The sequence below is a fragment of the Argiope bruennichi genome, chromosome X1 (genome assembly GCF_947563725.1).
Source record: "Argiope bruennichi chromosome X1, qqArgBrue1.1, whole genome shotgun sequence".
Classification (NCBI taxonomy): Eukaryota; Metazoa; Arthropoda; class Arachnida; order Araneae; family Araneidae; genus Argiope; species Argiope bruennichi.
This window is the reverse complement of record NC_079162.1, coordinates 60,029,897-60,042,794: the sequence shown is the minus strand read 5'-3', so window position 1 is coordinate 60,042,794 and position 12,898 is coordinate 60,029,897. Positions and strand designations below refer to the sequence as shown.

At 26.7% G+C, this 12,898-nt stretch overlaps 1 protein-coding gene across 1 annotated transcript in view; it reads left to right on the top strand.

Moving 5' to 3' along the window:
• LOC129958249 (CREB3 regulatory factor-like) overlaps positions 1-11,885 on the top strand; it is a 28,213-nt gene extending 16,328 nt beyond the window's left edge. Inside the window, exons 4-7 of the mRNA XM_056070557.1 lie at positions 833-1,238; positions 3,333-3,406; positions 4,168-4,287; positions 8,490-11,885. Coding sequence (XP_055926532.1) covers positions 833-1,238; positions 3,333-3,406; positions 4,168-4,287; positions 8,490-8,605 — 716 coding nt within the window. The 3' untranslated portion in view covers positions 8,606-11,885. The remainder of the gene's footprint in view (positions 1-832; positions 1,239-3,332; positions 3,407-4,167; positions 4,288-8,489) is intronic.
• Positions 11,886-12,898: the final 1,013 nt, after the last annotated feature.

The window sequence follows — 12,898 nt, the reverse complement described above, 5'->3', positions numbered from 1 at the left end:
TTACAAAATTTGTATTATTGATTAAAATGTTGAGAACTGAAAAATGTATTATGGTTTCATTATGATTAATTTTCTCAAAATTCATTTTGCCATATTTTTTTGTTTGATAGCTGTTCATTTAATCAAATATACTATTAAGTATAATTACTTTAAAACTATAAAGTAGTTATACTTTATAGTTTTTATATATACTCCCCCCCCCCTTCATGCTGTTGTATTAAACTTTTTTAAGAAAGCAAAAACTATAAAAGAATCTTTAGAAGTTGATTGAAACATTATTTCTAAATTTTATTCTTGGCACAATTTTTAAATACAATTATTACTTAAAATATCACGCTGTATTTATACTTCTTTAAATTGTAGTTTTTATTGATATGTTTAACAATAATTATTGCTCTATTTTTTTTTCCTTCTGTTTTGCCATAATTATTAAAATTTACATTAACTGTCTCTTAACTCCAGAAACAAAATTGTCATGAAATTATACTTAATCATCTCTTACCATGTAATATGCAGTTTGTAAATTTGAGCATGGTTAATTGTTCTGAAAATAAATGCATATCATCGCATTTTTTGTTGATTTTATTGTTTTTCTATTTTATGGTTATTATCAGTCAAAAAATTTTATTCTTTAAAGCTACATGCGATACAAATATTAACTGAAATGCTAATTTTTAAAGTAAAATTTCTTAAAATAGAGTTATTGAGCAAATTAAACTGGTACCTCTTTTAGTAAGTACTGAATATTAATTTTCATTATTGTGTAATATTATTGAATATATTCCATTATATGCACATATATTATTGTGTTGTTTCACTGTCTTTTCCCTAGATGATGATTCAGAAGAAGATGTTAAAGTAGCTTCTAAGCATGCCTCTACCAGCGGTGGTAATTTTGAAAAGAAAAGATCACGTTACTTTTGGCAATACAATATGCAGTCTAAAGGTCCAAAAGGTTCAAAGGTGAAAATAGCTGGAAAAACAAGTAATATTCATGACCCTTCAGGAATTGCTGATCCAGTTTTCAGTGTGAATTGCCCAATTGCTGGTGTAAAACACTCTGGTAAAGCAAGAAGAGGAGATGGGAATGATCTTACCCCTAATCCAAAGAAGTTGTATAATATTGGACTGGAATTAGAGAAGCTTAATAATCTCATAGATGGCTTGGTTCCTGTGAATGAATTGCCTGTTAATGCTCGAACAAAATCAAGGAAGGAAAAAAACAAATTAGCTTCTCGGTAAATATAGAATTCTTTTTTTAAGTGTGTTGTTTTTTCTCTGTAATTATTGCTTTTAATGTATTGGTTTGTTGTTGTTTCACCTAAATCTTTCCTGTACATTAAAAAATTATGAAGAATCTGTTCTTTTTTCTATTTCAAAATACGTTGATTTCCGAAAATTTATGTCCGTGTCAGTTCAAACTTTCAAAAGGTTTATTTTGATTGACTTTACTCTTGCAGTTAGATTACCAGGTTATTTATTTATTCAAATATATAAGGAAAATAATTATTGTATTCAGAACCCTTTAAACTTTTTACTGATGTATTTACTTCATTACACAGGCAAAAAAAAAAAAAAAAAAAAAATGCTATGAAAACTAAAGAAACTTGAATGATGTGGATATTTCTCTTGAAACTTTTTATGTTTATTTGTCACATCCTTTATTGAAAGTGATTAAGAGCTGTGCCAACTTTCCTGCAAAACAATTTAAGATTTTTAAATTGAATATTAAAAAAAGAAAGAAAGAAAGTGAATATCTATATGTTAATGTCTTGGTTTCAAGATATTTGTCTACCCAAAGTTGCCACGCCACCGGGTGACCAGTAAGAATCGTGTAAAATAAATGGGAAAATGCAGGAAACTTTGAAATTTTTCTAAAACAGGGATTTTAAAAGTTTCTTAGTTATTTTTTTCCCCGTCCAAAAAATACCTATCTTCAAAGAGTGCAAGAATAAAAAATCGTAATCGTAACTTCCTAAAACGAAACAATACCATTCGCGATTGAGTAATGCGGAAACTCGCCCTTTTTCTCTATCCTCTTTTTTTTTCTGTATTATTCATTCTAGTTTTGATTTGCGACACAGTTGTTCTTTTTCCATGAGTTTCCCGAATTTCAATTAATGAACTTACGCGAGACTTCTGCAACTGCGCGAAAGAATAAAATACATTTCTCTGGCGGGATTAGCAACATTTAATCTGCGGAAGTGCAGTAGCGTTTAGTCTACCGTACTTGAGTTTATTGAATGGTTTGTTTATTATTTCAGAAACTTTAAGCTTATTCAAAGTAGATTAGAGAATATTTTTATATCAATGAGCTGTTCAACATCCATAAGTAATACGAATTGGACGGATAAAAAAATCAATCCCGATTTTGCTGAATGTGTTCGAGAAGTTCCACAAAATCAATTTCTTGCCTACTGCTCGTTTTGTAAGAAGATAATAAGCCTAAGTAATATGGAAAATCAGGCACTTACTAATCATGCCAAAGGAGGAGAACGTTCAAGTGCCAGTTCAAGAGTCATCATCGATGCTGGACTTGGTACCTAAAAGAAATGACACGTCAAATCCGGATTTATTGTCAATAATAAAGATTTCGAATTTTTTAGTTCATGAACAATAATTTAAAGTTGAATTTTTATGGGCCTTAAAACTTGTTGCTTCACATTCGTCCTTTAATTCATTCAATAACACATCGGAAATATTTTCACATATGTTCACTGAAAATGAAATAGCTAAAAAATTATCCTTAATTTTGTGTGATTTATAATTAAAGAACTTGAGTGGTAATATATCCCTCCCCTTCCTTAATATATAAATTCTGTCTTGCTAAATTCTAGATAATAAATAAGTATAATTTGCTTGTTTTTTGTATAAACTTTCCTTTAATATGCTATTATTTCAAATAAATTAAATTTTTGCTTCCTCTCCTTGCTTTTTCTTCTCCTTAAAACTATATTCCATTATAACTAGCACATGAGTGCTATTAGTGCATTTTCTTGTGTCTTAAATATGAATACAGAGAATTTTTTTTTCCAGATTTGAGTGGTAATCCTGCTACCAGTCCCTTTTATTGATAAGCCTTATTAATAATATATATAATTTTGTAGAAAAGAAAAGATTACAAATCCTACAAGGACTTCATTGCATTATAAATAGATATGGATTTGGAGGCTATAAAGAAATTTTTTTGTATTAGCTTATGGTTATTTTATTTAAAATTATTATTATTTTATTATTTAATTTATTTAAAAGTGCTCTATTTTTTTTTCTTTGGTAAATTCCTCTTGTTTGTTTAATGTGTCATATACATATATTTCTTACCTCCTTTGTAGTGCATGCAGATTGAAAAAGAAAGCTCAGCATGAAGCAAATAAACTTAAACTCTTTGGATTGCAGCAGGAGCAAAGTATGTTATTTTATTTAAAACTTTTTCTTTCTTTCAAGATGGTTGAACATTTTTATAATATTTAGATTGAGAAATAATGTTTCCAGTCCAAGGATAACTTAATCATCTGTGAAAAAAGGGTTCAAACATAGAATTATGAAATATTTTTTTTTAATTCATTTTAGAAATCATGGTAGCTAAGCTTCTTTCGTCTGAATAATAATTAGATGCACCATTGTTTGTGAATTCAGTTTTATTCTTTGCTCTTTCCAATATGTTACATTTTGATGAAATCAGAAATAAAATACTTATTTACAAGTACATAACCCTCTCCCACCCAAATTGAAAGCATATTACTCTGGTTGTGCCATTCAGGCATCATCAGGCTTGGAAATGTTAAAAATGTGTCCTTTATTCATCTTTTTAATTAGATTAGAAAGCTACTTTTTCCACTATGACTGAATAATATATCTATATTAAGTTAATTTAATTAAACTTCACATAAACATTCTGCTCTTTTATTATAACATTTTGATGTATAGATATGGGATTATATTTCAAGTGATCGTCTATTTCTGGAGATGTACTACACTAATTTTTCCCTTGGATTTGCTGCTTATGTTTTTAAATTGAAATTTTATGATTTTTTTTAAATGAAGCTTACAAAAATTTGTTTTGTTACTTAAGTTATTTAATACAATTTATTCTGCTTATTTTCTTTGTATACATACATATTTTGTGTATATGAATTCATTTTTCATTCACTGGAATTCATTTTTCAGAATGTTTGCTTCTGTTTATAAAGGAAATCAAGAAGCTTGTGAAAAATAAAGTGCGTCATTTTAAGCAGTTCAAAAATCAATCAATTGTGGCTTCTATTGAGGCTCTTAAAACAAAAAAGCGTAAGCATTATTTCCCTTTCCTTTGTTTATGATTCATCATATACAATTTTGAAAAGGTAAAACTATGAAATTGTAATATTTTATGTATAATATAACCAAGTCATTAAAGTTAAGCTATCCTAAAGTCTCTTTACTGCTACATGTTATTATTAATACATTATTTAAAGCTGCTTGAAATATTTCAGAGATTAGTGCTTCTAAATATATTTTTTTATAAGAAAAGATAATGAAATAAGGTATTTTCATTACTTTTTGAGTATTTTATGTTAGGCTTTGTTACATAAAAGAAAATGTGTTACTGATTATCTAATAATAAAAACTAAATAACTTAACCACTTTTTACGTTTCAATCATTGCTTTCATTTCACAATACAAACAATTGAATAACAAGCCATTATTATTCATTATTCTGACATCACTATATTTTCTGAGCTTCAATCTGTACACTAGATATCAAGGGAGCAGTCTGTTAGCAACAAAAGTTTGGAAAACAAAAATTCTCTGACTAATTTGGAATATCTGGTCATTTTATATTGAAACTAAGATCTTAAATGTGTAAGTATCAAGAACATGAAAATTCACTATTCAAAGAAGCTGATGCTAGATTACCGATATACATAGAATTTGGGCGACTTAGACTGTGCTGATGAATCTAAAATGTGATGTCTTTATACAGTCATCAATAAAACAAGAATGGTACACCGTTGTAACTTTATTTACTATCGCATCTTCACAAAATTGTTGTCGATGGAAATTGCCTAAAAGGACAGGTTTGTTGAGAAGGACAACTGATTAACCGAATTAAGTAGCCACTGTCACAAATTTTTTTCATTACGGAAACCGAGATTTTTTGATAATTCTATGCAGCAGCCCCTTTTTATATATGTGTATCAAATTTCATTCTGAAATTCGCAGTAAAGACTTTTCTCGTTTCTGTTCACATGAATTTCGGAAGAATAAACAACACAATTCGGATTTGTCCTTAATATGAGTATGATTTATCAAAATATAAATAATTTGCGTTTGTTTTTATTTAAATATTGAAGTATTTCCATTATTTTCAAAATCAGCTCATCATTCGGCTTTTTTATTCGATCCAGTTCGAAGAAATTTACATACATCTTAATTTTTATAGTGAGTGAAATACGTTGTTTCACTCTTTTTAAAAAAATTGCTGATTGGTGAGGTGCAGATACTGTAAAGACATTGTAAGCCAATGGAATTGCCGGTGTTTATTAAAAGGAGGGAATTTTATTTTCTGGTGGAAACTATTATTTATCGTATAGAAGAGTTATTAAGTTATAGAGGAGTATTTTATTATAATAAAAAATATTACACGTATAATTTTTACATACATTTAAACAATGCTTTAATTATTTCATTCTTTCAGCAAATATTAAATATTTAAAGATCTATATGTTAATACTGTAGTAATAAAATATTAAATTATAAAAACATTATAAAAGGGAAATTTAATTAGTGGGATGAAATTCCACTTATCTAGTTGTAGAACTGCATGAGGGTAATATTTATTTATGGTAATAAAACAATATTTCAAATAAACATTTTTTTTTTTTTTCTTTTTTGCTTGTCCGTATACGAATTAAGAAAAGCAAAGAGCTGTAGTCTTCAAATAAATTCACTAATAGATTTCAGAAAATCTTTACATTTCAGGCGACTGTGAATCAAGGGGTAAAAAACATATTTAAATTCTATCCATCTATCTGCGATCATGCTGACTCAAAAATGGAACGTGTTAGAAAGATAAAATTATATACTTTTTATATAAAAATCATTAATTTGAATGAAAACTTTTAAATGAAATCATCTAAAAGAAATCTTTATCTAATCTGTGCGAATATAATAATTTAAAAAAAAAAAAAGGTTAGATGATAGAAATTTTTTGTAGGCTTAATTATCAGACTAGTTTATTATCTATTGCAGATTTTAAAATTCCAATTCTATTTGAAGATTATTAGAATAGTTAGGACACTTAATCTGATCTTTATCAAACATTTTATGCGATCAGTCGAAAAGATATGACTTAAAAGATATCCTGGATTAAATGTAATAAACAAAGAAACATATTTTATAGCATACGAAAAAAATTTCGGAGTTTCAAATCGCGAGTTTGTTGAAAATTCTTGGACTACATGATACTTGTAAGTCTTTTTTTAAATGTTAGTATTTATACATTGGCATATTGTTTGTAAACAGATTGATGAGGCGTGCGAAAACCATTCATCGAAACAGAAGGGTGGAAGCCAGCTACTATAAAAATGACAGAGCAACGGCTGATGCGATAAAAATAAATAAACAATCGAAATGAGCCAAGCATATTATCATGCCATAATTTCTCGAACTTCATGTTTTAAATGTCTTTTTATAAAGGCAATTGCAAATATTTCATAAGTCGCTGGGAATTATTTTACGGCTGTTTTGAAAATATATTTCGCCTAATTAATGAAATTTATGAATGGGTGCTCTAGATTAAGCCACTGAGTATATAAATTATATGTTCTAATAAATTTCCTTATTTTAGCATTAATTAATTAACTGAATTGTAAGAAACTGTATGGCTTTCTTTGTATCTCTATTTTATTTACTTGCAAACGATAACAGCCGGTTTACATTAAAAATTAGTTAAACATCAATCAATCTGTCTTGCAATCAAATTTTATATTATCTGGGTGGGTCGTTCACTTAAAAGAAGAAAAAAAAGAAAGCAAAATTCATGTTAAATTAAAATCGTCTTACCTGACAGTAAATTTTATTTTACTAAATGCGGTATTGTAAAGACAGTTAAAGCTCGTGCCTCATGAAGAGTAGATCTATGTATAAAAATAAATTTTATATACAATTTCACAAAAAGTGGGCTTTGCAAATCGACAGTAGGAATTTTACAGTTTTTGTGAATATTAAAAACTATTTGGGGTATGCACAATTTTTTGAATTCTGGCTTTTACCATGCCAGCTTTGCTCCCATGCAAAAATTTAACAATGTTACAATTCACTTTTTTCTCTCATTCCTTTTTAAAATTCATTAAAAAATATGAATTGTATATTATTGATGCATTTATTTCGTGATGTTATGAAATGTGATAATTTTTTAAAATGAGTGAAAAAAGTTTTAAGAAATATATAATAGTTTCCGAGATATCATCGAAAGATCATAAAACTCATTTAACATTGGAACTGTCATTTTTTAAACTCTATAACTCTCAAAATTCCATAAAATTGTATTAAGAAGTTAGTTTCATGATGTCAGATCGACTCTGCAAAAAAGCATTGATAGCCAGCCGTAATGGGGGGGAAAAATCGAGATATTGTTAATTAACTTAGTTAATCAGTTTGTTGTTTGGAACAAACCTGCACCCTCGAGTTGTTTCCAACGACATCAAATTTGTGAAGATGTGATAATAAATTTTTAAAAGTTACTGGGGTGTTTCATTTTGTTATTGTTGTTGACGACTGTACCAGATTTATTTTAGAAAAGCATTATTATTAAAAAGTAAGCATTTCTGAATGCAAGCTATTCTTCAGTAAACAAAGCTGATGAATTTTTTATTTCTTACTCTTTTTCACTTATAATCATTTGACGTATATCAAAATATTTTTAATTGTCAAACATTAAAAATATGATGAAAGTTGGGATGTGTATATATATATATATATATATATATATATATATATATATATATATATTATCGAATAAAAACTACTGTGCATGTTCTATGAATTAGTGGGAGCAGGGAGAGAGAGAAAAATTTCAAAAATTAACTTTCTAAAAATTGAATCTACTTAAACTTTTTATATATCTTTTGATATAAATCATCTGTTTATAAGTAAAAAACCGGAAAAAGAGTAAAAATTAAGGCTGTCACTGTTAATCGAAGACATTTGTTCACTTTTCTTTTCTTGATTAGTATCATTGATAATGTTGTTGCTGTCAGCAAAAAACGTTTTACAATGCTGCAAAGAAATGAAATGGGCTGTTTTTCTGATTTATTTACATATACTGTATCTAAAGAAATAAAGAAAAAAATTCGTAAATTTTTCTGAAGCCTTTTCTACCTTGGTACATGCAGTTTATTTCTCATCATTATTAAAGAAATTTTTTAGAAATGAATTTTACTAAAATATTTTCTAGCTGAATTTTCTAAAATATTTTCTAGAAATGAATATTGCTTAATATTTTCTAGCTGTCACCAAAGTAGCTGGGTGTTCTGCTGATTTCGTTAATAATGTTTTGAAAATTGTAGCTTCTGGAGATGATAGTGGTGCCCTAAATATAACTCAAGTGCGTCGTGAAAATTAAAGGATGTTCCTGTTCAACCAAACTCACTCTTGTCTTCTAGATATATTTACTTCTCCCCAGTATTAATCAAATTATTTTGAATGAATGTTTTCAGCTCCAGTTGTTCACTCATATATGTGTACATGCAAATATATTGCCATATATATATGTAATGAAGCATTTAATTCTAATTTCGTTGTTTTTATTATTCTTACTGTGAATTCTTGTTAATTTATAGCTTTTATGACAGCATATTGAATTTTTGAAATTATTGTTATTTCATAGCTTTATGACAGCATATTGAATTTTGGAAATTATTGTTATTTTATAGCTTTATGACAGCATATTGAATTTTGGAAATTATTGTTATTTTATAGCTTTATGACAGCAAATTGTCGTTGATTTATAGATATTGAATGTTACAAATTATCGTTGATTTATAGATATTGAATGTTACAAATTATCGTTGATTTATAGATATTGAATGTTACAAATTATCGTTGATTTATAGTTTTTGTCAGGTGTAATGCTTGCATATTGTGATCAATAGGATGTTTCTTATTAAATTTCTTGTAATTTTTGCTTTGCAAATCACATGGACTTCCACTGATAAACTCTACCTCTATTTTTGATTTATTTCTACAATTTGCTTACCTGTTTTGTTATCACCGTCTTGTGGACTAGTCTTTGATGCAAGTGCATGCTGTATTTTGCAAAGTAGTGAAGTCTCTTAAATCTACAGAAGATTGAAATTTTTTTATCTGTGTCGTGTACATATTTCTACTGTACATCAAGGCAGAGGATAGGTTTTTGATGTATAGAACATGTTTGTTACGATTTCGATACGCTGTTGATTTCCATTTTTCTTTCTTTAAATAATTTAGGGAGAATAAATATTAAAATGTATCTAATTTGAAAACCGGTTTTTACACTTTTTCCTGTACATAACACCATTTGTAAAAGTTGCTATTTGTAAATTCTTAAACTATATTTTCTTTTTGTGTTATTTGTTGATAAGCATGAGAAGCATGTGATTTCGTCGAGATTGCATCAGAAATTATTATAATGCCCTTTAAAGCTGAAGTTCTCGTGTACTGTTCTCCTTTGGAAATTTCTCTTCAATAAAGGTAAATTCTAGTTTTTAAAGAAAATGCAGTAGGTTTTCTCATATTTCCCTATTACTGCGATATATTAAAACATGTAGCATTGCAATCAGTGTTGAAAAGTTGCAGTTTTTGCATTATTTTAAGCAATAAATTTTATTTTACTAGAATTTATATTTATTCTAAGAACTGTTTTTCCCTTAAGGGTTTCTATTTGCTTCCATGTAAGTTTTTTAAAATCTTTCTTCATAATCCACTAACATAAAGTATAATTAGAGATAAATGGTTTCTAATATCCAAAAATTAAATTCGAATAATTTCTATGTAAATTTTTTTCATTAATATATAGGTATTTTAGTTTATGTGAGATCATTTTGTAATATTAATTCAGAAAAAAAGGAGAAAGAAAATGCAAATTTACGATATTGTTTTCTAAATATCCATATAAAAAATTAATAGATGCTCGATTGTTGTCCTGTTTTGTTGTCTGGGATCATATATAGCATTTTTTTCTTATTTGAATTAAATGATAAATCCCAAAGCTAATACTCATATATACAGAAATATATGTGTATTGATTTTTTTTTTTGTTTGCCATATCCACGTATATTTACAATATGTATTAAAAGTTAAATGTTTTTATATATTTTTTTATTGTCTATATATGTAATTTTAATTTTTATTTACGAATGAAGTTACTCACAATTATTTAAGTTTAGAAAAGTGTTCATTTTTATTTTCTTGTATTATTGACATATAAAAGCTTTCGAATGGGGATATAATTGTTTATTTTATCTCTAATTTGAGTAATCTTTCTTTATACCTAAATCAATAAACCTCAAAAAATTGATAGAGGATAGTGAAACCTATACTTCGTTATATCTGTAAGTGTAAATGCAGGGAATGAATTTTGCATTTTTAAAGACGATTTTTGCTATTTTTAGCTTTAAAGTTTCGAAATTTCAAATCAAAACTTAATATAGCAAATAAAATTTTTCAGTTTTATACTTAAAAATGGCATTGGAATTTGCAAGAAGTAAAGATTTAAAAAAAAAACTATGCCTTTTTTTTTTTCTTTTTTTTTTGCCATAAATTTAATGTCATTAATGAATGCTGCTCCTTAAACAAGGCTGATGCGCTTATAGAATACTCTCAGAATTTCAAAACTACATATCAGTTTCTTATTGTGAAATTTGGCTTCAAAATATTGTTGTTTAAGGGCGTGAATCTGTGCTGTAAATATCTTAGGTCATCAACTAATTAAGCCTTATGCCAAGCAATATTTTTTATATATAAAAGATTGTGTGAATGCATTTTTTTGTAAAAGAAATGTTTTAAACTTGTTGTTGTTTGTTTTGAAATGACTTTGTGAAAATGGACTGGTTGGAAATTACTAGTTATCAACCAATATTAATGTGCCTCTACTGAATTGTATTCAATGTTTATCATAACTTCTGGGAATCTTGCTCTTTTGTAAGCTTAAAATGTACAAATGGAAGTTTTCAACTATAATTGCTGTAAGTAGAATATTTTTTCCTTGTCAGTATGATTTCATTTACTTCCAGATGTGGAAGCATGAATACTATCCATGTACATCTGGGTTTTATAGTAATTGTTATCGTTTATATATATATATATATAAATAAGGTTATTTATTTATAAACTTGAAATAAGTGGCCAAGTAAAAGTACAATGATGCAGTGTAAAGGACGATTTTCTGATACTTATTTTTTGTTAAATAATTATTTGCTATTTAGATATTTGAATAAAGAACATTTTCAAGCAATATCAAAATATTTTGCTTTTTTAGAAAATATATCAAATTAATACATAAAAAAAATATTTGATGTTCTTCACATCTTTTAGAAATTTCTTAGGAAGCTTCCGATTCGTTTTGTTTCAAACTTTTATGTTTCAAAATTCTTTGTAGCTAGTTTTGCTTGTAAGTTTATTATTATAGTGAATATCAGATCTGAAAAAATTTTAATGTGTTGTCATATTTAAGTGTTCTGCTTTTCAATGTAAAATTTTTATATATGTGTTTGTAAAATAACACTTGAATGAAAGGTCAAATAAATTGGTATTTTTTATGTTGCATTTATAGAGCTTTAAAAAATTAAAGTAAGTAGATCTTGATTTTTTTTAGGGTTATTGAATTATGTTAGATTAGAATTTTTACTAAGCTATATGTTTATTTCATTACAATTAAATATATATATATATATATATATATATATATAAGAATTTTTTAATATTAAAACTATGCAATATTAATAGAACTCATATTATTAACTTATATCTTTTTACAATTTAACATATATTCAAATAATTATTTTTCTAAGAGATATTCTGAAATACAATGCACATCTCAATAAACTATTGAAAAAGTTCTTTTAGTTTTTATACATGTTTAAATGAAAGGATATCTATCTTAATAGATCACAAAGTTGACCTAATCTATTTTTCCCCTAGAAAGCTATTTTATGTAACATTTTTAAAATAGAATCGAAAGTCAACGAATTTCTTGCTCTTTATGTGCTTTATATTACCATCATGGTTTCTTTTATGCTTTTCATACCTTGTTGAAGCTTCTGAAAACTCTTGTGTTCTCATACTAACTAATAAATGTTTAAAACATTAGACATTTGTTTCAGAAATAAAGACAGCAGAACACAAATTTAATATTTTCTCTATTTCTTGTGTCGAATTTAATCAAATGTGTTTTGATATTTTGTAGTGTGTTCAATGGATATATCTATGTAAATAATTTTCTACATTCATATATTTATAAGAAGGTTGGTAATTATTATACTGTCTTTCAAATTATATGAATCTTAATATGTTCGCTTGTCTTTTGTAGTCAGTTGTCAAGTATTTTGAAATATTAAGTATAGGCAATTAGCATTTGATATTTTAATTTGAACTGAAAAAATTACGATTTGTGATTTCTTGTTTGGAATTGCTTTTTGACTTGTATTACTTCAATTTCTATATTGAAATCGAAATTCAGGAATAAAAAAAAATGCCTCAATTTTGTAGACATCCAGATTTGATGAAAAGAAATATGTCGAAATTTAGGAATAAAAAAAAAAATGCCTCAATTTTGAAAACATTCAGATTTGATTAAAAGAAATATACTGTATGTTAGGTATGATTATTCTATGCCTAATTGCTTCTTTATTCCTTTATCATCTCTTATCGGTTTTTATTT